General features: G+C 38.9%; 3 protein-coding genes across 12 annotated transcripts in view; 1 reads left to right on the top strand and 2 right to left on the bottom strand.

Annotated features, from left to right (window-relative positions):
• Window positions 1-58: 58 nt before the first annotated feature.
• LOC148938170 (uncharacterized) lies at window positions 59-2,871 on the bottom strand. Of its 3 annotated transcripts, none has more exons than XM_089070601.1 (6): window positions 2,740-2,871; window positions 2,361-2,431; window positions 1,744-1,885; window positions 1,226-1,423; window positions 911-1,019; window positions 59-348 (listed from the first exon to the last, which is right to left on the bottom strand). In XM_089070601.1, the coding sequence occupies exons 2-6, from the start codon at window positions 2,425-2,427 to the stop codon at window positions 112-114; spliced, it is 753 nt and encodes a 250-aa protein (XP_088926727.1). In that variant the 5' UTR covers window positions 2,428-2,431; window positions 2,740-2,871; the 3' UTR covers window positions 59-111. The 3 variants fall into 3 exon arrangements, with proteins under 3 accessions (XP_088926727.1, XP_088926718.1, XP_088926713.1); XM_089070592.1 differs by having other exon boundaries at window positions 2,361-2,491; window positions 2,751-2,871; XM_089070587.1 differs by having other exon boundaries at window positions 2,751-2,870.
• A 1,307-nt stretch (window positions 2,872-4,178) lies between these two features.
• On the bottom strand, window positions 4,179-8,344 carry LOC105426483 (uncharacterized). 2 transcript variants are annotated; one of them, XM_011637727.3, is made up of 6 exons: window positions 8,200-8,344; window positions 7,993-8,060; window positions 7,007-7,163; window positions 6,464-6,652; window positions 5,435-5,543; window positions 4,179-4,567 (listed from the first exon to the last, which is right to left on the bottom strand). In XM_011637727.3, exons 1-6 carry the CDS (start codon window positions 8,205-8,207, stop codon window positions 4,370-4,372), a joined length of 729 nt encoding a protein of 242 aa, XP_011636029.2. In that variant the 5' UTR covers window positions 8,208-8,344; the 3' UTR covers window positions 4,179-4,369. The 2 variants fall into 2 exon arrangements, with proteins under 2 accessions (XP_011636029.2, XP_088926734.1); XM_089070608.1 differs by having other exon boundaries at window positions 7,016-7,163; window positions 8,200-8,343.
• A 1,348-nt stretch (window positions 8,345-9,692) lies between these two features.
• Window positions 9,693-23,080, top strand: part of LOC105426454 (acetylcholinesterase) — a 30,574-nt gene continuing 17,186 nt past the window's right edge. The window contains exons 1-2 of one of the 7 annotated variants that reach the window (XM_089070472.1): window positions 9,693-10,406; window positions 19,574-19,725. The gene's annotated coding sequence lies outside the window, so the exon portion shown is untranslated. Of the gene's footprint in view, window positions 10,407-12,314; window positions 12,475-19,564; window positions 19,726-20,937; window positions 21,271-21,351; window positions 21,876-23,080 lie in introns of those variants that run through there. The other 6 variants (XM_011637692.3, XM_089070493.1, XM_089070485.1 and 3 more) reach the window with 6 other exon arrangements.

The following is a 23,080-nucleotide window of genomic DNA, read 5'->3' as shown; positions in this document are numbered from 1 at the left end:
TACAAAATATTATAATTATAGAAGAAAGGAAATGTTTTAAATAACATATTTTTACCGATTTATTTAGAGATAAATTTTTATTCTTTTTCTTATTTTTAGAATATATAAATCTCAAATCTTCAAATGTTTTACAACCTGTCTGTCGATATTATAAAGACCACCACCTATTATTTTCAATATTTCCGAAATTGTCTTACTAGACAAAAAATCGTCAAGGATTTTTTGGACAAATGGAATAATCTTGCTCGCGGTCGAGGCATCCCTTACTATATCGGATGCCATATCGGAAATTATAGCACTTAGTATTGTGGATATTTCCTCGTCATTATAAAGTCCTGTTATATGAAGCTGTAAGTGATAAAAAAACTTATCAATAAATGTGAAATGAAAAGAGAAACAAAAATTAAAATTAGGAATAAAATATTAAAAGTAGCAAAGAATCATTGATTAATTGAAAATTAAATTGTATTGTATTAGGAATGATTAAGCAATGAAAAAATTACTTAAAAATAAAAGATTAATTCTTGAGTAATAATTTAGATATGAAACATCGAATTTTAAATATTTTAATTTTGAATATTCTTATATAAAAATATTTTTTATAAATATCATGATATATGATTTATATAAAAAAATATACGTAATATGAAATTTAAATTATATTCTTAATTTGCATCTTCAATTTTATTTGAACAAAATAAAATTATGAAAATAAATTCTCGACCAACATTCAATAAACATGAATGAAATTTATCCAAATAAGAAAATATTCAAATATTTCGTTTAAAAACTATTCGAAAATTTATTGCAAAATTTCGAAATATAATTTCATATGCAATAACAATAATTGATCACAGGAAAAAGAAAAAAAGGAAAGGGATAATGGGATTCTTGTAATCTGTTTACTTACATTTAATAATTCCAAATCAAGCTTCAATTTTAGATCATTTATTTTAAAATGTTGGCCGTTTATTCCGAGTTGAATTTCCGTGTCGAAACCGAAGCCTCGTGCAGCCATACTAAAAATTGAATAGAATATATCGTCGGCCTTAACTTTTTACAATATAAGTATTTACTTGGAATTTGTAAATAATGAATATTATTATAATAAAAAGTAGAAAAATAGAAACATTACATTTGATAAGAATTAATTGAAAGTATCTGAATATTTTGAAATTTCCCAAAATTCAACTTGATTCTTGATCGTCGAGGAACGAATACTTACTCTATCGTACCGTCGCCATAAATTTCAAAATCGTCGATTTTACCTTTTATATTATACTTAGTATTTGCGGTTATCAATGGCCACGAAAGATTAACAGTTAAAATTATTTTTAAAGGCAACTTTATGCTGTAGTCACCAGCGTTAATGTCATATTCAGACAAGCCCTTTACGTTGATATTTGTCAAAAGTCCGTTTAAGCTGAGAATATGAGAAACATAAGTAAATTTTAACTAAATTGATCAATTACAGTACTTTGATCTCTTGCACGCTCTGTTCTTCTCGTTTAAGTAACATAGCGTGAATTATTATTACTCATTGTTATAAAAAGAAACAATATCGTTAGTTTTTCATAATTTTGCTAAAAGCGAAAGTTATGGATTTATAACTACAAATTAAAAAAAGCTAAACGTAACAAGACATGAATGATAGTACTTATCTATAGAATTATTACAAAACGTAGCAATTTTCTTTATATCGCGTATAAGACATTTTAGTTAACAAAAAAGTGTAACTCGTACTTTACGTCCTCGTTAATGTTAATCTCCAAGCGGTCCTGAGTGAACGGATCAAGAACTGGAATTCCGAGTGTTTCATTTCCAGTTTTTATTAAAATTTTTACCTTCTCGAGGAATCCTTTCAGCTTATCACCGTCATACTTGCCTGCGAACAAAAATAAAAACTTGTGCGTAATACGTAATCAACGCTTACGTAAACAAACGAAAGCCTTGGACGATTTATATACATATATCTAATGATATACATAATATCTCATGAGAGTAGGAAAAATAGTTAAGGTAGAAGAAAGTTAATGGCAAATGTTAATAAATTTAATAATTTAAATATTAAAGAAGAGACCGCACAGAATTAACATGTCTGTCAAAAGGGACACTCTACATGTATCCTTACAAAAAAAAAAAACTGTCAATCAAGAATGTCTTCTAGGGATCAAATGTTTGAAATACATGACTTAAAAATAGATTGTCCAAAAATAGCCAATACAAAAATAGATACAAAGATCTGTTCTGTAAGAACGATCTATATTTCTAGAAAAATATAGCATAGTGTCTCCAGAGGAACATAAAGGAATATAAGAACACATACACACATACGTGAAGAAATATAGATATCTACTTACCGTTTATTTCAATCGCCCAGACATTGCAACAGATCAAAATGAGCCCGAGCGCCACGATCAGCTTCATTTCTCTGCATAAAGTAGAAAGCACGATCTATTTAATTACTTCCAATCCATAGTCTTGTATCGATCTTAAAATTAATAAATTTTGCCGCTATTATTATCACTGGCCAATCGCGAATTGTTATCGTAAAAGGGCATTGCAATCGTCAAAAGCATTTTTTATAAATTTTCGAATATTCAACAATTGTGCACAAAAGTTATAAATCACTATATAGTACTCAAAAGGAAATATATTCATAAATTACTAGATTACACTCGTTTTAGAATTGTATTTGTAAATATTTTCTCACGCTCGCAAGGCTTAAAATAATTGTACTTTATAATTACGTGAGGCTCGTCGTAAATTACTCTGTGTCAGTGTTCGTCCGAAGTCGCGTAATTTGTGATTAAACAGCACGAACAAATCTGTGATTCGGAAAAAGTATGAACATATTTATAGACTTCTCTTTATCAAATCGTTGAACTACATATCTATATATTTTATTGATTGTGATATCATACATAATCTTTGATTAAGCTATTGCTTCTCGAAACAAACAAAGATACACAGGTTTTTAGCCACAGTTTTTTAGCACAATTTTTTAAAAGTTCTATCGAGATAATAAGTTACAATCAAAAAATAAAGATAGATCGTTTACGCTAATTTCCAGATGGTGTAGTCAGAAAAAATTAAATATAATTATATAATCAGAATTAATTTTATTTTGGTGTGTTTGATTTTTTTTCTAACGACTCCTGCAAATCTTATCGAGATTAGAGATTAGATTGGAGATTAGATTATAAGTCAGCTTGTTACGCTGTAACGCAATTAAATAACGTAACGTAGGAATAAAACTTGTTGATTTTGAAGGAAGCTAAAAATTGTAGGAATTTTTTTTTTAACTCGTGCATGTTCATTCTCACGCGTATAGAATAAGATAAGAAGGATATTTCATATTATTATAATGTTTTCTTTATATTGAAACTGAAATTTATTTCTATATGCACGAGTGATAAATTGTACTGCTCTAGTAATGTCAAGCAATTTATATTTGTATAAAAACATAAAAATTTTTATTAAAATTATTTTCATGAACTATAGTTTGAATAAATCTGCTAAATAGGGAAAATGTATTACCAATAAGATTTATTACATTGGCACACATCAATGTTGCAAACAATATTACAGATAATATTACAAATTTGTTATATTTGTTATATTATTTAACTGTAAATTGATGATGGGAAGATACGATAAATACACAATTATTTTGGCATCTCGGTAGATACGCGTATAATTGAAATAAATACACAGATGAGTAAATAATTCGATTTAATATCGCTGATATTGTTTTAATTTAAGATTGTACGATAAAATTGAGAGAGTATGTAGTATATAGTAACGTAATACGCACTAAAAAAAAAAAGATTAGATTAGTTTTGAAGTTTAGATATTTTCTTTTTCTTTCTCAATTATAGATTTTATCTTTCTTCCTGTTTGGATAAAATAAATCAAATAGCAATTTTCTCTTTATGCAAATCATATCAGAGGAATCGTTCAAAATTTTCTCGGAAGAGAAGGGGGAAGGGAAGAATATGCTTACACATCTGATTTTTCAGAAAAATTACTTTATGTAAAAGATAATAAATTTATATAAATATATTTCTTTCGTTTTTTTTTATACTTTATCATACGCATAGAAAATAATATGTTTTTTTTTAATATTAACATGAAAATGACACAAGGACTAAAATCTTATTATAAAGAAAAACGTATTTTCTCTTCTTACAATACAGAATTTATTTAATTAAGATTACAACAAACTTCGTTAAGGATTTTTTTTAGTTCTTGACGTGCTATCAATAAATACTCTTTAAGTGCATTCACTATTCACTTTTATCATTTAACCAATTGAGATCGCAATTGTACAAAATAATGACTCAAACAACGTCGATGACAAAAGAAACTACAGACCTAGCATTTTCATCAAATCTTTAAACGTTATTTTGCTCAATATTTCGTTACCCATCTTTGTCACGATACCATTAAAAGTATCAACAATTGTCTTCTGATAATCGTTGATGAATTGAGGCATCAATTCGGAAATAGTCTTGCTCAATGCTGCAGACGTTTCGTCGTTATCATAAAGGCCTGTCACGTGGAACTGCAATGAAAAAAAAATTAGTTAGAAATAATTAAAAGCAATAATAACCAATAGCAAAAAATTAATTACAATTACATTCGAATCGAATTAATTAAAGAATAAAAAAAAGTAAAATTGATTCGAGCAGTTTCTATTGGATCGTTGCATCTGAAACGTTGGATTTCAATAATTTTAATTGTCAGAATTACAGTAAACATATAATGTGAAGAAAAGTAAATCAACTTTCACCATTATGTTGATCATTTTTTCAATCATAATTTCTTTTTCTAACTGCCTAATTTTATTTACTATCTATATTATGATTTTAATATATATTGTATAATATATATTAATAAATATAATTTATATAATGTATAAACACACACTTATTAATCAGAAAGATTCTGGAAACTCAGTAATAATTTTTTAGATAAATTATTTATAGATTTTTTGAGTATTTTTAATAACGACTATTTGTGAGAGATTTGTGATCGATATTTCTATGACTAGTGGTGTAGATTGATTGTCTCTTTTTATATACACATGTTGAAGGGTAAGACACGACAATGTTAACTTAATATTGTACAAATGGCGATTTTTTAAACGATATAAATTGATTAAAACAAGCAAAACTAATATTAAATTATTTTTATAATTTTATAAATTCATACAAGAATAACATTGAAAAAATTTGTAATATAAAAATAACTATGTTAACATGAAAAAAAATAAATAGAAATTGAATAATTTTGGATTTTTTACATTTTCTCAGAAATTTCTACAGATTCTTAATATAAAACTTTTATTTTATATGCAATAGCTAAATCTTCTCAGAATCAAATCGAACAGAAAGAGAAAATATAACAATTTTATAGTTAAATTACTTACGTCGAATCCTCCTAAAGAAATTCTCGTGGATATTGATTTAATTTGGATATGATTACCCTTTAATGAGAAGGCAATTTGAGTGGCAAAATTGAAGTTTTGTGCGACCATACTGTGGAAATTAAATATATTAAATGTATTACTTTAGTCTTAATCTCTCTTTATGATCTTCTAAATCAACTTTTATTTAAGAAAAGATGTCGAATATCGATAAATATATAATTTTAAAAGTAATTTTATTATTAGAGAAATATTTGATATTTCAATAATTAATTGTCTCAAGTTTTAAATAAATGATAAATTACTAAGTAAAAGAATTATTCGATCTTCAAAATATAAATTTCAATTATTCAATTCAATGACGAAATGTCAAAATATCTTATATATAGAAAATGCGTCGTTTAAATTTTTCTCGAAGCAATCTCAATTAAGCTCTGCGTTTGCTAAGGTCGAGTCTGACCACCGTAAGAAATCTCAACGTGATCGACGCGATCGCGTGTTTCGCGCGAAGCATATAAATCCAGTCACGATTTAATAACGCGCTTTTGTCGCAAACTGGCATTGCCTGATAAAGTCGCGAAAGCGCTGAATGAAAAATGGCTGACTCATTGTCAGTCATCCCAGCTCCCGTTTTTTCACGTGCATATTTCAAGCATTGTAGTTAAATATAGACGAAGCGGAATAAAAAGAAAAAAAAAACGACGGTTGTTTACGAGGGAAAATTAGCGATCTCGCTTACAGTAATATAATCATCATAATGTTACTTTATATTTTAATCGCGATATATACGATAAAGATAATCATAATATATCGTTATAGTTATATAATAAAATTACGACATGGAATAATAGAAATTATTAGATTACAATAATTTTTCTGAATTTTAACTTTTCAATTTTCTATATTTCTTTATTGATAGATAAATGAAAGTGCAAAAATTGGTAATGAGATTTCTCGCGTATCGGAAAATTGCCAATTCGCGATTAAAATTGCATGAATAATTAGATTCGCCAGGAAGAAACAAATACTCACTTTGCGTCTCCGGTTCCATAAACATCGACGCCGGCAACGCTGGCTTTCATGGTGTAATTAGTACTCGCCGTTACTAATGGCCAGGTGAGATCCATATTCATTTTCAAACCAATTACTTTAAAGTTAGCGCTGTTGACTGTGTATTCGGACAAGCCATCTACCCTGGCATTTGTCACAACCCCCTGAAATCTGTGAATATGCCGGAAAAAATAAAGATTTATTATCGATGATCATTACCCAACTTTACTACTTCATTTTTTATGACGCCTGATAACAAGGTGTCGTTCACAATATATTAAGTGACATATGTCTGTGTAACATGATAAATTAACATATATGACTTGACCAATTATCCATCCTTGGAAAATTGTTCCTTTAAGTCACGTGCGTAAAAATTCGCAATAAAAATATATCGCACTAATTTAGAAGACAGTAAAACGGAAGATATTAATTAAAAATTTATAATTGTGGTGATATTTTCTATAAGTAAATATATTAGTCTAAAAATATTACTAAAAAAAATTAAAAAATTAAAAAACACACTCGACGCACTTGATGTCACTTAGATTAAGATTGATGGGCAACTCGCTCAGAGTGAACGGATCAAGAACCGGAATTCCAAGCTTGGAATCTCCATTTCGTAACGTGGTCTTAAATCCATCGAGAAATTGTTCCAATTTCGTTCTTTTCGCCAACTCAACTAAACATTGCGTGATATAAGAACATTAAACAATATATTTTTAATGAAATTTTAACATTAATGAATATTGCATTTAATATGTTCAACTCTTTATATCTATTCAAATTTGTATAATTAGAAATAAGAATATTTATTCATAAGTTTTTCACATTTCACATTCACATTTTTTTTTTATTTTTGATCAGTAACGTCCATTTCTATCAATGCAGATTAATTTTAATTTTAATCTTGGTTTAATTAATTTTTTATCTCTTTTTTTTCATTCTAATAAATTAGAAAAGAAAGAAAGAATAAATTAAATAGAAATTGTAATAGACATTGATAGAAATGAATATGAATCGATATTAATTATATACGTTATATGTGTAATTAATTACATAATTACAAATGTTATTATTTAAAAACTTTGTATGTTGAGTCTAACAGTGCTGATAACTACTTGAACATATTAAAAAGGAAATTAAAAAATTAAAAAAATATGCAAGGTACAGAAGGATGTGTAGAATCGCGAAAATTCATATCAATGAGGAATAGATTTCACGCGAAAATAAATCATTCATAAATAAACTATCACTTTAGATGTATAATACCTAAAATCTTTTTATCAAAAATTCCTCCCTGCATGAGGAGGAATTGCCGTCCTCAGACAGATGCAATTGAAAAATAGAATGTTCAAAAATAGGCGGCTTAAAAGCAGATGGTATAAAAATAGACGACACAAATATATGTATGATATAACTGCGAGGACGACATATTTCTGGAGAATATATTACTCGATATACTTGTAGAGAAATATTAGAGAAGAAAAAATACTGGGTGTACTACTTACCGTTCGTCTCAATCGCCCAGACATGGCAACAGATCAGGATAAGCCCGAACGCTATGAATTTCATTTTTCTGCACACACAAAGTAGAAAACATGATCGTTTTAGCTGCTTTCCGAAGACAAAGGAGGTCAGGATATCTCTCTTAAAGCTGAATCTATCGTTGTTCTGGCATTAAACTTGTGCCAGAATTAACGGGCGTAAAAACGTACCTTTGCATGCGAAACACGAAAGACGAAGAGACTCCGGCGTGGATTCGACTGTGACTTAAACGAGACGACAAGTCTAACGCCGTGGATCACTTGTACTCGGAATCGCACGTTGGGCACCTATTTGTACCTGCATTCAGTAAGATTACGTCAGCGATATACTAATTACGCGCAAGTCGTTTGTAAGTCGTGTCTGTGCAATTGTTCTTACGCTTGCACGACTCGCGTCGCGTACGATAAGACTCACGCCGCTTGTAATTGAGAAAATTACGAATGTTGTACAGATCGTTGCTATTGGATTCGTGAGATCTCTTATCGGCCAAACGATATCGGACGGCTATTCGATTATTAGCGGTCGAAACGCAAAAACTCTAGTTGTTTCGTATTGTTGTTTTTTTTTCCCCCTTTCCCTTCTTCTCTTTTGTATTATCTTTTCCTTTCCACTTTTTTTTTCCATTCTTGTTTTTCTTTCTTTTTTTCCTTTTTTTTTCCCCGTTATCTCGCACCCGATAGTCTCAGGGATAATTACGCCGGCGACATTGTTGTCCTTCCTGCTTCCCGATGATTTATTTGCCGCGTGCTCGAAGTGTACATCCGAACGCAATTAATTACTCTTGGCTTCGACGCGCTTTTGTTTATTTTTGACAGAATTGTCGCACCTTCCGTCTTTCTTATCGAATCCTCGATGAGAGTGAGGATTAGACGATAAAATATTCCGTTATAATCTATAATGCAATTTTTTCTGAAAGCGGCCGCTGCTTTGCCGAGATTAGGCATCTGTTTACGCGTGTTATCGATTTCAGCTTATTCGAACGAATTTTCAACGTTTTTTATTAAATAGATCGTGGGTAAGCTTTTTCTTTGTACTGAAAAAAACGTTGATGTAATTTAAATTATCGGGGAGGGCATCAAAGGGATGCGCCACCAGCAAAAATTTCGCTTACAGTTAGCATCCATTTATACTCTCGAGAGTCGTCTCTAATGAGTATGAATATTAATAGACAGAATTATTCCTCCACTTATTCATATCGCATTCTCGTACGTATATATTATTTTTTATCTAAATATCTAAATGTTATAAATTATCTGATAAAAAATAAACTATATGTTATGCCACTTTATTATTATATTATTAAGATATATATATATATATATATAATAACATATATGTTACTTTGTTATTATAGTTTTATTTTGATTGCAATGTATTAGTAGATAATATTTTTGGCATTGTTATTTTAATGCATACTATCACAAAAATCCGCTATCCTTTTTTTAAATCCGTCGTGCCAACAGATTGGAGTAGAATGGAGTAACGGGAGCGAGCGAGAACGGCGAGGGTGATCGGGTGGCCGACAGCGGGATGGTGGCGGGCTGGGAGGATTGAGGGTGCTCGGCCGGTGGCGAAGCGCGGGGGTGCGAGAGAGAGTCGGAGGGATGCGAGAGAGGAGGGATGCCAGGCCGCCCGCCGGTTCACCCTCACTAACCCGCGGCTCGCTCGACTCTTCAGTGCGGCCTGAACGGTTAACCGGCCTACTTCTCTTTCCTCTTGCGCTTCGCCGTTTTGGTCCCGCCGCTGCCAACCCTCGTCGTCATCGTCGTCGCCGTCGCCGTCGTCGTCGTCGTAGTCGTCGTCGTAGTCGTCGTCGTCGTCGTCGTCGTCGCGACGTCGTTGCATTATCATCGTCATCGCTGTGGGACCTGCTCGATTGGTGTACCCAACCTGCTCGTCGATGTAACACCGCGAGAGGAACGCGAGACAAGAAACACTCGAGAGAACTCTCTCTCGCTCTTCCTTTCTCTCTATCTCTCTCTTTCTCCTTCTCTCTTTTTCTCTCTTACTGTCCGCGAGCGGCTCGCAGCCTCCGCAGCAGTTCGCCGCTGCGGGCAGCCGGCCTAAAAGAAGAAGAGAATAGTTCGCGCACGGAGGTGGTATTTCTCGCGCGGTGGTGGTGTTCGGGACTGTGATTCAATCTCGCTCACGAGTAAACGAGAGAGTTACGTCGAAGAGAGTTACGACACTCTCGGAGGAGATCGCTCTCGCTCTCTCGTTTTCCTTCTCTCTCTTTCTATCCCTTCTCTCTCTCTCTCTCTCTCTCTCTCTCTCTCTCTCTCTCTCTCTCTCTCTCTCTCTCTCGTCGACGCTGACGACGACGTTTCGCCAACGGACGACGACGAACGGACGCTACCCCGCTTCGCCGCGGGAAACCGTAAGTGTCATTCTCTCTCTTTCTCTGTTTCGTCTCTCCTCTCCCGTGCTATGTGCCGAAGATCGATTCCCCTCTCTCTTTCTCTTTTCCTTTCCTCCCTATCCCCCTCTCTCTCTCTCTCTCTCTCTCTCTCTCTCTCTCTCTCTTTCGTTTTATTACGCGGGCTCGCGTAAAAGTCTCTCGCTTCCACGCGCTCCGATCTCGTCTCGCCTCGCCTCCTCTTACTTTGTTTCTTCCTCCGTTGTGTCAACCTCCCTCTCATTATGTTCGTTATCTTCTCCGCGCGGCCCCTGCTGCGAAACGCGACGCAGAAGGCCGTGGCTGTCTTCTGCGACGGCGATGGTAGCGTGGCGAGCCGTGCCGGGAGAGAGAGAGCTGCGTGAATCTGCGTGGGGCTGCGTAGATGACAGCTGCAACGGGGGTGGCCTGACGGGGGTGACGGCTGACACCGAGCATCCGCGGCCGGATTGTTCGAGCGACCGCGATTAAAATCGAAAAATCGAGAGTGCAGCCCCCGATCGGAACCAATAGCAAAGCGGAGCCTGATTTTCACTTCGCGATGTCAGAAAAATTCTCTCTCTCCCCTTCTCTCATTTACCTCATTTCTTTTTACCCCATTTCGACCGAATCGCAGTAGAATCGTAGTCACGAGATTCGCGTCCATCTTTTGCAAATCCTTTCTTCGTGTGGATTTTTTTTATTTCAGTCTCTTTTCTGAATCGACTGAAAGTTTGCTTTAAGCAAAATATAATTTGTGACGAGATTGTGTATGAGAAGTCGCAAGAAATAATCGGGATATGCGTAAATTTCATGTGAAAGTTATACGTTTCGAAAAACTTTGTTGCGGATTAGAAATCTAAAGTGAATTTTAGAAAACAGCGAGATTTTTCAAAAGGGAGAGTAAGAAAGCACACATTCGCGTGCGTGTTCTTCACGATTGTTCTTTTGAACAATCTCAGAGTCTCTTTCTCCGTACTTATTTATCTACTTCTGTTAAGCGTGTAAAAGTGCCATTAGAGAATCCTCGATTCGTGCACTGGCGAATCTTTACATGCATAGTGTAATGAAATAATACGTCGATTCAGTGCCTACTCTTTTGAAATTATAGACTTTCAATACGCTGTCTTTTTTTTCTTTCGTACGTAGGTGTGCGCGGGTTCTCATCGGAAAAAAAAAGGGACTTCGGTTTGTACGTTCGCGGACCTTTAATGTGTACACGATATACTGTAACTCACTTTTAAATTTGTTCCTCTTTTCTTTCTCATTTAACCTGTCGGGTTAAAAGCGTACGCCACGTTAAGGAAGAGATCTTCGATTCATACCTTCGCGAACTTTTTGCGTTACACGGTATACTGGATAACGTGTCGATTAAAGCCCGCGCCATTATCCACCCTCCCTCCTCGCCCGTAACCCCCGCCCCCGTTCCTCGTTGTGGAATAATTAACCGCTATGCAGCAGCGTACCGCGAAACGACGCGATCGATTTTAGGTCACGATCGTTCGCCCGTAATCCGATTAGCTCCTGCAACAGAATGATAAGTAACGACGACAGCGATAAACAATAGGGCAAGAACGGAGATGCGGACGATAAAGCCGCCGCCGACAATGCGGCGCGCGCCTCGTGTCTATATCGTCGAACAAAAAGCTAAATCTATATTTTTTTTTTTTTTTTCTTCTATGGAAGTGGAGCGAATGTGAAACGTTTTTTCGTAAGCGACCGCGCTTTAATTGCGCGCCCCGATCGCCGCGCGCTCAACTCCAGGGTAACTTCGGCAAGTAAAGCGGATAAAAGATAAAAAAGAGCTATTCCCCCCTGCCCCTTCCCGCCTCCTCCCTTGTCCTTCGTGTCGGCCCTCGCGGTGGCGATAAACATGATTCCCGGCAGTGACTCTCGACGGTGTTTCTGCTCGGAGAATTGACGGCTAGCCATTAGAGAATAAAAGTCAGCAAAAGACCGACCGCCGACGATATATCTCTCGAATAGAAGGCTAGCCATTAGACTCTTATTGGTCTTCCTCCTTTACTCACTATGACGTCGTTCCCGGCAACGTTTTGCCGATGTCGAAACGGTAAGAAAACATTTTACATCAAAGAGTCTTTTCTTTCGCTCTATTGGAAGAGCCCGGTCTAATTTCCTGTCCAATTTGTGCGGCGCTTTGTGCGATACGACGACGACGACGACGACGACGACGACGACGACGTCGCCGCCGCCGCCGCCGTCGTCTCCTTAAAGTCCTCGCTCGAGGAACGAGCGATGGGGGAAGACAGCGCGAGGCGTCGCGGAGCGAGGACTCGTCCGTCGGCGGACGTATCGTTCTTTTACCGCAGACCTCCGTAAATACTTTAATACGTTACGTTCGATCGTGTCCTACTATTATTTATACTAACACACACACGTATATATATTCGCCGTGTATCCGAGGTATCTCTCTATTTTTATCTAAACTTATAACCAGCTCGGACATCGCCGGGATAATTTGCCTTCGTCGAGAGTCACGGATTCGCGTTTCGCGTTCATTAAGACCGGAACCAGGGACCGGGCGAACGAGCGCGGACCGTTCGCTCGTGCTCGCTCGCGCTCGTTCGCTCGCTCCTTGGTCCTGTGACAACGTACATCCGCGAAAAAACGCCGAAAAAATCGCGTTGAAATCGATCCAACTGGGAGAAATGACGAAAAAAAAAAGAATGCTGGATTTTATTCGCAGTTATACCAATTAGGCGCATTCAATTATATCTCTTTGAATTATCCTCCTCGCAATAGTCGCAATGTTTCTCGCTAAGGGCGAAAGGAGGGTTCATTCGAATCGATTCGATTTGCGCAACGTCAACAGGATCCGCGCAAATAAAACGTCAGATCGGGATCGCTCGGCCGTGCCGGAAAGCTCGGTAAAGCGCGAAAATTGACCTAACTGCGAGAAGCGGAAAGTTAGAAAACCGACCGGATCCGAGAGGGTGGACCGAGGGTGAACAGAGAGAAGCGATAGAGAGAGAGAGAGAGAGAGAGAGAGAGAGAGAGAGAGAGTGCGAAAGAGCAAATTTATGCGGAGAGCAAACACCGGACGCGCAAACACGTTCGCACGCCCAATCAGGATTGGACTAAAAATAGTGACGTCGCGCCGAACCCCCTATGCTCGATTCCACAATTATGCATTTCACCGATTCAACCCCCGTCCTGTCCCGGCTACCAATTGTTTCTCAACAGACGGGACACGCCGCAAGATCGATGCGACGCGAGAGATCACCGTCAATCGTTAATTTAATTAACGATCTGAATCCTTACCGATTGGTCTTCACTAAAAAATGAAGAATGCGGAACACTAGGCGATTATATTTTCTCTCTTTATCTTTTTCTTTTTCTAAGAAAAGAGTTTTACGGGAGGGAGAGAGAAATTTGGCTCTAAAAGGCTCTATCATTAAAAAATAACGTCATTAAAAAGTGGAGTCCTATAGATGTGCAGTTCAATTTTAAAGCAAGTTTAATTCACGTGAAAATTCATGCAATAAAAATCATTGCGTTTGCGTACTGGAGTGTCTTTATTAAATAGTCGTGTTATTAAAGAAGAAAGGAAAAACTGTTTTAAATTGCACTTTGTACATAACTCGATTAAATTGTTATAATTTGTAATTTGAGATTAATAGAGAGAAGTAAAGATTTAGTAAAATTTTGCTGAATTTCAGTTTATTTTACATAATAAATGTTTGTCACGTTTGATTTTTTCCGCATTGATATTTACATATAAAAATATATTAATAATATTGTAATCATGTTATATTGTACGAAGCTACGCATTATATTCACATTTTATCACATATTTATTGTACCGTGAATTGCCGAGTCATAATTACTTTCACTTTGGTCACGATCAAATTATTCATTTGTAGATGGATAATATCAATTTGCAAATTGTTCTCGGTTAACATCCAGAATTTCATAAATGTTCATTAAATAGGTCAAAATTGTTTTCTCCATGTGTAATAGTCCTCGATACGGTAACGGAAATTCTAGAGCGTTAATAATATTAAGAGCGATTTATGTTATGTTTTTCTTCTTTTCTCTCTTCAAAAAAAAAAGAAAACAACATCTTTGAGGATTGTTTTTCTCTAAAGGATTTAAAAAAAAAAAAGAAAATATTAAGGCGCATGCGTTTAAAATGTGGATATAAACATCAGTCTCCTCGGAATCTTTTGTGGATAAACGCTTGAAGCGTTCTCACGATTGCGAAGTCACGTTCCGACGTTGATGAAATCAGCACTTAAGAGTGGCCGCGTTTCAAGAACGTTCCTTCGTAGGTCCCTACGTCCGTCGTAAACGCAATTTCTTCGGCGGAACGCAAAACCTTTCGAATAAACAATTCGCACGATCGTCCAATTGTATCTCGCCTTGTCGATCGATCGAACGAACTCTTCAGAAAAATTAGCTGCGATCTCAAATTATTTCACGCGCGGAAACAAGAAAAAGCTTTTAGTAAAAATGTATTAAAAGAATTAATCTACTAACGCTAATAATAATAATAATTAAACTGTTTTTCTGCTCGCTAAAGATGCGTCAAATAGTTCATCTCCGATTTAAAAGAACTTTCTTCTTCGTTGTAGAAGTTCGATAAAAAAGTTGATAGTTACGCCGCCGCTACGGAAGCAACCGGTGCGAGGTGAGAGCGAATGAAAGCAAAAGGAAGGAAGGAAGGAAGGAAGAACGGAAGGAAGGAAGGAAGGAAGGAAGGAAGGAAGGAAGGCACCGAAGTTTCGGTGGCGGCCGGCGAACGATTTTTCTTCTCTCTGGGTTGCGCGCTGCATTGCGGCTGCGACGCGGCGCGACGCGACGCGACGCGACGCGACGCGACGCAACGCTCGTGTCATTGCCGTCGTGGTCGTCGTCATCGTCGCGCGTTCGCCGTATGCGGCACCACAAAGAGATGAATAGGCTACGGAATAGCAATCAAGGCGAATCACGGGAGCCGAAACGCGGACGACGAATGGAAATGCGTTTGACTGCTGAAAGATTGTCACTCGCATATCATGATTATTATAATTTATTAATTAGAACGATATTTTTTTATCGTTTTTTTTTTTTGCTTGTTTTGAGCTCTTCAAGAATTTATCTTTGATAAAAAATCATTTCCACCGAAATAAATGCGCAAGAACGTTTCGCTCATCCGAAACTTCTTTAAACTGCTTTCCTTTTCACGTGCTTTTGCAATTAACTTCGTCGATTTTCTGATCTTCTGGGCATGTTCTGAGATTAAAAAATACTCAAGTTCCAAACCTGTCTCTTTACGCGTCTCTATCCGCCGTTTGAATTTCTAATTTCAAAATTTTTATTCATTTTACCCCATTTTCGTTCTAGCTTTCGCATTTATTTCCATTTTTTAATCGAGCCAGCGTTTTTTTTCTCGCTCCAAGATACATTCTACATCAGCCATCCGTTAGGAAAAGTAACTCGATGAAGTTTCATTCGGGAGTTGATCCGACTCGGTTGATTCGCCACGCGAGATCGCCCGAGGAAAGAAAGCGGGAGTCACTCGGCGCGGGAAAGAGGGTTGAAAACGTCGAAACGAGACCGAGAGCGAGAGAAAATAGGACTTGGTGTCTGGTACATTCCGGTACCGTCTCGCCGTTTTATCGCGCATGCCACGAACGGCCGAATTTCCAATTGCCCGTAGTCAGCCCGCCAAATATCAACCAGCTTTCCCGATACCAGTCCCTCTCACTTCCTCTCTCTCTCTCTCTCTCTCTCTCTCTCTCTCTCTCTCTCTCTCTCTCTCTCTCTCTCTCTCTCTCGCCATCGAGAAAAAATTATTTACAGTTGTACGGCCCGTCGCATTTTGTGACAAACGGGTGAAGTGAGAGAGAAACAAGAAACGAGAGAAATTCCTTATAAAACATACTCAGCACACACACACACACACACACACACACACACACACACACACACACACACAGCGCGCGCGCGCGATAAAGGCCTACGCGATAAATCGCAATAATTTTTCGCAAAGTTGGCGCGTCGCCCGGTCCGCTTATTACTGTTAATGTATTCGAAATTCTCAACTTTTTCGCGGGTGGAGAGAAAGAGGTGGAAAGAGGGTTAACGAGGAGGGAGACCTTTTCGGTTTAACGATAGCTCGACTACAAAACGCAACGAGCCTCGGACGTTCGGTGCGCGGCGAGCCACCGTTAGATTAGGTCAATATTTGGCTCGTTTACGCGGGTAACCGGGTCAAGGATTTGCCGCCGCCGCCGCCGCCGACGTCGTCGCCGAATGCGTCTGTCGTTCCGATAACGTTTATTATCGATGTACAATCTCTTCTCTCCGCTCCCTCTTCGCGCCCTTGTCGCACCTTTAGTTGGGTTTTCAAAGTCGCGCTCGTCGCGGACGAAGAGGACATCTCAGGAACGTCGCTCGTTCATTTCGCATTCGAGCGGAATTTTCGCTTCTATATCGCGTTCTTTTTTTTTTTATTATTATTATTTATTTATCGAGAGTTCTTTTTATTCATCCGTAGATCGCTGTGAATATCTGGCGACGGAGGCTGGGGGTGACTTCTTCGCTCCCTGTTCGGACCTAAGCCATTCGCGCTCGCGATCGGGATTCAAAAGGGGGTTGTTATGGGACTTAATAGGCTGCGGTATTTCCTCGGCCTTAACCGTAGCCGGTCTGAAAATACGCGCGGTGGCGAATCGGTGGCGGATCGAGCGACGAGCGGTCGAGCTGACCTAGAGATGTCACTGGGTTAGCGTGTTCATGGGCCATCCATAATCTCCCGATGATACCCGGCGATACACGCTCGCTTTTACCCTGTCATAGGGACGAGATTGCAGCGTCGAGTCCGACTGACCCTCTCGCGTGGTTCGTGGCGCGTTTCTGATCCGCAGCGGCGAAATGCGCGGGTCGACAGTTCGCTATCTTGGAAAGGTGGGGGAAAACTACTCGTCGAAGTGGCCGTGGTATTTCTCCTTGATGATAATTCTCCGAATATACGTTTGATAAAGTCCCTTCCTTTGGGATTATTAAAAAAGCTTCTCGGCAATTTTTTTCGAACGAGACCACGATGACACGTTCAGCGAATTATTTTCGAAATCCCATCTCGTCGAGGAAGAGACACGCGTCTCTCAGACACCACCGCACACCTCGATATAAAATTGAACGCACGAATACTTCGAGTACAAATCGTTCACCCGGGTGAGCGAAGATGCAAACAATGCCGCGGTCTCCATTCTTGTTCTCGAGCGCAGGCAATAGAAAATCCCGCGAGGCGAGAGAAAAATATTCGTGCGCGCTATTTTCGCGGGGGTTCTTTCAGAAATGCCGGTATCGAGTCTCTCTGTACGGTGTGCCCGAACTACTTGACGTATTCTCAATCGCCGAAGTGGAGATGATTTCTTCTTGGCGAAAACAATATCAAGAAAATACGTCGTTTATCTTAACAATTTTTAATGTCGCGTGCATTTTTATATTAAAATTCTATTAAACGGAATTTCAATATAAAGCTCTTAGGAATGCCCACGTTTTATTTGAAATTGCTTGAATACTACCGCGTCGTTCATTTTTTTCTTTAAGTTTATGTTATTTAAAATTTTTTTTTTTTTTTTTTTATTAATATAGCTCCTCTACATAAACTACGTAAAGACATTTCTTCATGGAATATTTTAAGTAAAAATATTAAATATATTTAAAACGTTTTTCTTGAAGGATAGAAAAGAGCGCATCCTTTAGGACTATCCCCCGTATTTTCGATCGCTCGAAAATTACGAGCGCCCCGACATTTTCGTCGTAAAGGAAAAAAATCGATTCCGCATGTCGGCTGGCGAAATCTCTTTCCGCCGAGTAGGACATCCGGATTTCTTTTTTTTTTCGGCACACCCGGTGCCGGGCTGCGCCGACGATGCATATTTCGTCGAGCAGCCGGCCGATCTCGTCTCTCACCCCTCGCCCCCACGGTAATTTCCTAAATGTCCGCGCCGCGAAATTCAGCGGGCCGCAGTGCAGCCAGCCAAGCCGAGCCAGTGACGCCCTGACCTTTCGTTTCTCGGTCAACGATCGTCCGTGTGTCTGTACCTGCGCACATATACGTATATGCGCGCGTATACACACACATATAACGTGTGTGTACGTGTGTCTGTCTCTAATAACGAAAATTCGCAAACGTTCGTCCGCCCTATCGTCGAGCCGTCGCTCTTGGAATCCTTAAAGAGACGTCCAATTTAAGGGTGCCACTTGAACGAAAGTAATTTGCACGAGAATAGAACGAGATTCGTTATTTCGAAACGGACGATAAGAACAATCTTCAAGAGCGCTTGAATTCTTTTAATTACAGAGCGTCGATCGCACACCACCGCACCACCCGCGGCCGGCGTTCTGCGATTCGCGCGCGCGTCACGAGACATCGTTCCGCGATTTATTCCATTCCGCGGTATATCCGCCGCGGATCCTCCCCGGTCCGCACGGGGATGGAATCTACTTCTCCCGCGCGCTCCTCACGGTATCTTTTATCCATATCTATATGTGCGGATTCCACGTCGCTGTCGCCGGGGTTAAGGCGGATATACAGACGGACGACCGGAATTTCTAATAAACGCATATATATATATATATATACGTCTCGCTTTTGGCATTCGCTTTCCCTGAGCTACGTACGCGGAATTCGTGGATAACGAATCCGTAAATTGCCCGCGGGGTGATCAAAATGAAGAGATGCACCCTCGGATGAAGTGTCGTTACGAGGCAGTGGAGAAGAGAGAGAGAGAGAGAGAGAGAGAGAGACGAGATCTAATATGTGTAAAAGAAAGGAGAGCGCGGAAACAAAAAATTTCACTGTCGCGGCGGAAGTGTCACGATCGTCGCCGTAAAACTGCATGTTTTAAAGCGATGAAACAACACCAGTTATTCAACGTTGCGTCGCAACCTCGGTCTCATAAAATAGAACTTTATTCTTTATTATATTCATTTCATTTATTTATCTCTGTCGCTACTTTCCTGCTTGCATTAATTTACTTTCGTTACTCCTACAACAGTATTTTTCTTTATTGATCTCTCCCTCTCTCTCACTCCTCGTTTCTCTTTCAGTAGTAATCCGCAAATAACGAGCTCGTGGTTCCCGCGCATTCGTCAGCGTTTCGCCCTTCATTTCCGACACACCCTCGTCCGATCAATCGCGCTGTGTGCTGTTACAGAGACGAACGATGCTCCACGAACGAAGAATGTAGACGAGACAAGGGGAGGGCAAGCGGATCTGCCTGTCGCGGATTCGGAGGAGGACATCACCGCCGTCTGAAGTCTAATCGCCTCGAACCGCGTCGAGTATCTTCCTCGCGTCTTCCTCGCTGTAAGTATTGTAAAAAAAAAGATAGTTAAAAGTAGCAAACACGAAGAGACACGACGAGGAAAGAGAGTGGACATGGTGGCAAACCGAGAGAGAGAGCCAGCGAATTCAATTTTGAGATGGATACGAGCGATGGATATCTTGAAGTAATTTAAAAAAGCTATCTCCAGCATTTTTTATTTTTGTATTATTTTTATTGGAAAATAGTTATTTAATAAATTAGATATATATATATATATATATACTTAGATTGCTTTAGATAATTAGATGTATAATTAGATGTGTGTAATTAGTATGCGCATTCCATTTCTAACGTATTATTATTTAACAATGTTTAATCGATTTTTCTTTGAAAACCAAAAGATATCGCTTACAAGTGTAATGGACTATAAATTGGGGACAGAATAAAAATAGAAAGCTAATTGTTTTCTCAGACAACTCTAAATAGAGTCTGATAAAATTATTTTGACGGATGATAAAAATTGAAGAACGATAAACATCTACGTCATTCTCACTGAAGAAAAGTCAACTTTATATTGAGAGAAAAAAAAATTGTTAGAGGATGACGCGCGTAAGAGATAAGTCATCTTTTTCTCTCTCTGAATAAATAAAATAAAACCAGCTATATACGAGGCTGCCAAGACTAATTGGTCGAGCGACTACCGATTAGAATAATTAACAATCGAGGAAAAACGTCGCCATTAGAGAAACTATGTGCGATTCATGCTATTCGTGAGATTCAAAATTTGCAATTTACCATTTAGAATATGTATTACGAGACTGTTCGGAATAGAATCCGAAACTACAAATAACTACAATTTCGATCTCAATCCACTTCGAACAGTCCCCTAATACGTATCCGTAGGTGAATGATTCGCGAATAGTCTGAATGTGCAGGTTCGTCGGAACAGTCGTCCATTTTAGTCGTTCGTAAATAATTCGCTGGAAAGCGGCTTTCCCTTTTTCCGACGAAATCAAGGGACGAATCGTCAGACCCGGGCGAGTCGCGGTTGCCCCCGAGACGAGAGGAAAATTTGACGCGTCGTCGTCCCGAGGATGGGCGAGACGCGGCTCTCTCGGCGAACAAGAGCACATTCGGCTCGGCGAGCCGAGTCCGATCCCCGCCCGATCGATCTACGCGTTTCCAGTCCACGGCGGCTGGCTGTGGATCACGTACCCTACCTATATCGTTACACGCGATAACGTATAATGCTGCCGCAGTGCCAAGGGAAGTAACTAGTTCGCTTCGTGGCTCTAATGCGGCGTCGGGCCTCGCGCTGTCACTCCCGTCATCGTCGCCCGTCATCGTTGTCAGTGCTTCTCGTCCAGGCGGGGCGAGTCTCGTCGCAATCCGCGCGCGCGCGTCATTATTGCGACGCGGTATCGCGAGTAATAATCCCTTCGCGGGCACCTTCGCGGCCACGCGATTGAATAACTAATCATAAGTATCGATAAGCCGAACGGGACGCCGATAGAGGGTAGAGAGGAAAAAAAGAGAGGGAGAGGGAAAGGGAGAAAAAGTGTCGCGCGGCGAGTATTAAAGTCCCGGTGAGTTCCCTGAAAAGAGAGATTCTAATTCGCGATTTGTCGACTCGCTTTCGTTCTCACTTCTCTTGTTTTTTTTTTCTTTTGTCTTTGCCTCTCTCTCTCTCTCTCTCTCTCTCTCTCTCTCTCTCGACGGTTTTTGCCTTTGTTTTTATATAATAAAGAATGTCCAAAGCGCTGATTTCCGTGTCTGAATCAGCGACAAATTGAACATTTACGCGTGTTCGCACGGTAAATCGTATCGTTTGAGCTAAATGTTAGATGAGACGCAATTAGCATTACTCGATTAGTCGAAATTTGAATTGTTTAAATTGTAGCCGATTACTGGTGCCGCTTGGGTGCCGCTGAGAACCTTGGCGGCCTTGTTTCCGTTGATTCGCCTCGGCGGCCTCTATTCCCGATACAGAAATTTTTATCGACGCCCGCGAAGCCTCGCCATCCGTGCGACCAATAAATTCTAATTTTACGACAACGTTAATCTCGTCCTCGTGCGTAAACTTCCGCGTGCGACGACGTTCCCGTGGACGCGTTGCGTGTGACCGAGCGTGCGTACGGCCACGCACGGAACACGTAGAAGGAAGTTGCTAATCAACGTGGACCTTCGTGTGGTAACTAGAGAATACTATCATCCTACTAATCCCTCCTAACGTGTGTGAGACGGGGAAAGAGAGGTAGAAAGGGAGAGAAAAAGAGAGAGAGAGAGAGAGAGAGAGAGAGAGAGAGAGAGAGGGAGATTGAATCGACGTGCGTATTGAACGACATACGTGTGTTTATGTCTTTTTTTGTAATTTGTGGCATATTTGAAAATTTATTATGTGGCGCTACGATGTATCGTATTTCCCGTAAATAATACAGGTGTACAAGGGATCCCACTTTTCCCGCATTATTCTTTGGCAATACATTCCTCGGCCGATTTGGGGGTTGATCTTTCCTTGGCGAAAATATCGAGACGCCGATAATTCTCGCGAAACGAACGAACGGCTCCTTGCGAATTAAAGTCCAGTTTAATATGGAGGATAAAAAAGGATACTACAGCTCGAATGGAGTTTACTTTGATGGAAATTTAATTTGAGGCTTAGTGAGTTACAGCGATAGCGTAATGTTAAAAATTGAGAGGGCCGTGATAAAATGATGAGCACCCTCGACAGGTTCGCCGAGGAGAAATCGACTCCATATTAAGAAATAATGCGCGTGAAGCGGATATCTTGTATCCCACGCCAAATCGGTCAAAGAATCTGTCGTTAAATATTAACGTGCGAGAGACGGGATATCTTGTATCTCACTTGAAATTTGTCAAAGTGTATCTGCCATTAAAATACAACTCGTGATTTTTTAATCGCGGACACTTACACAGTAGGAAGAAAATTGCACAGAAATGTTCCCTTGTAAAAAGCAACGTTGCTGCAACATCGTAGCAAGCTTGCAGCGTGCAGCAACGTTGTTGTAAACGAAATCACTTTCATTTCTTTATTGTTATTTTTTTTATACACGTCATATGATTTCGCTTGGATTGAAATTGCCGATTAATCGGAATTTTTCTTTGGAGATCTCTCGCGTAACTTCCATACACTTCCCGTTATTTTCTCTGCCTCCGCCTGAAATCCGAGGAGATCAGGTACAATATATAGGTATAGAGCAGCAGGCGGTATTATGGAATCTCTCTCTTTCCTCCCTTCCCCTTTCTCTCATTTCATTTTTAATATCCTGCGAGCTTCCAATATTGCCGTAACCTTGTCCGGGTTTTTTCATTTGCATGCTTTTATAATGTCATTGCAATTTGCAGGATTGCAACTTTGCTGCAATGTAGCGAGCT

The sequence above is a fragment of the Pogonomyrmex barbatus genome, unplaced genomic scaffold, assembly GCF_055798465.1.
Source record: "Pogonomyrmex barbatus isolate J1 unplaced genomic scaffold, ASM5579846v1 scaffold1, whole genome shotgun sequence".
NCBI lineage: Eukaryota > Metazoa > Arthropoda > Insecta > Hymenoptera > Formicidae > Pogonomyrmex > Pogonomyrmex barbatus.
Note: the sequence above shows the minus strand (reverse complement) of the source record. Positions and strands in the feature narration are given on the sequence as shown.

Bases quoted from the DNA above. Each gene is read 5' to 3' on its own strand.
- LOC148938170 (XM_089070601.1), bottom strand. From the start codon at position 2,427: ATGAAGCTGATCGTGGCGCTCGGGCTCATTTTGATCTGTTGCAATGTC. The intron at 1,020-1,225 runs GTAAGTATTCGT...TTCAATTTTTAG, and splicing joins TATGGCGACGGTACGATAGA to TATGGCTGCACGAGGCTTCG. The intron at 349-910 runs GTAAGTAAACAG...TATCACTTACAG, and splicing joins TTGATTTGGAATTATTAAAT to CTTCATATAACAGGACTTTA.
- LOC105426483 (XM_011637727.3), bottom strand. The intron at 7,164-7,992 runs GTAAGTAGTACA...CGCAATGTTTAG, and splicing joins CTGGGCGATTGAGACGAACG to TTGAGTTGGCGAAAAGAACG. The intron at 5,544-6,463 runs GTGAGTATTTGT...TAATTTCCACAG, and splicing joins TATGGAACCGGAGACGCAAA to TATGGTCGCACAAAACTTCA.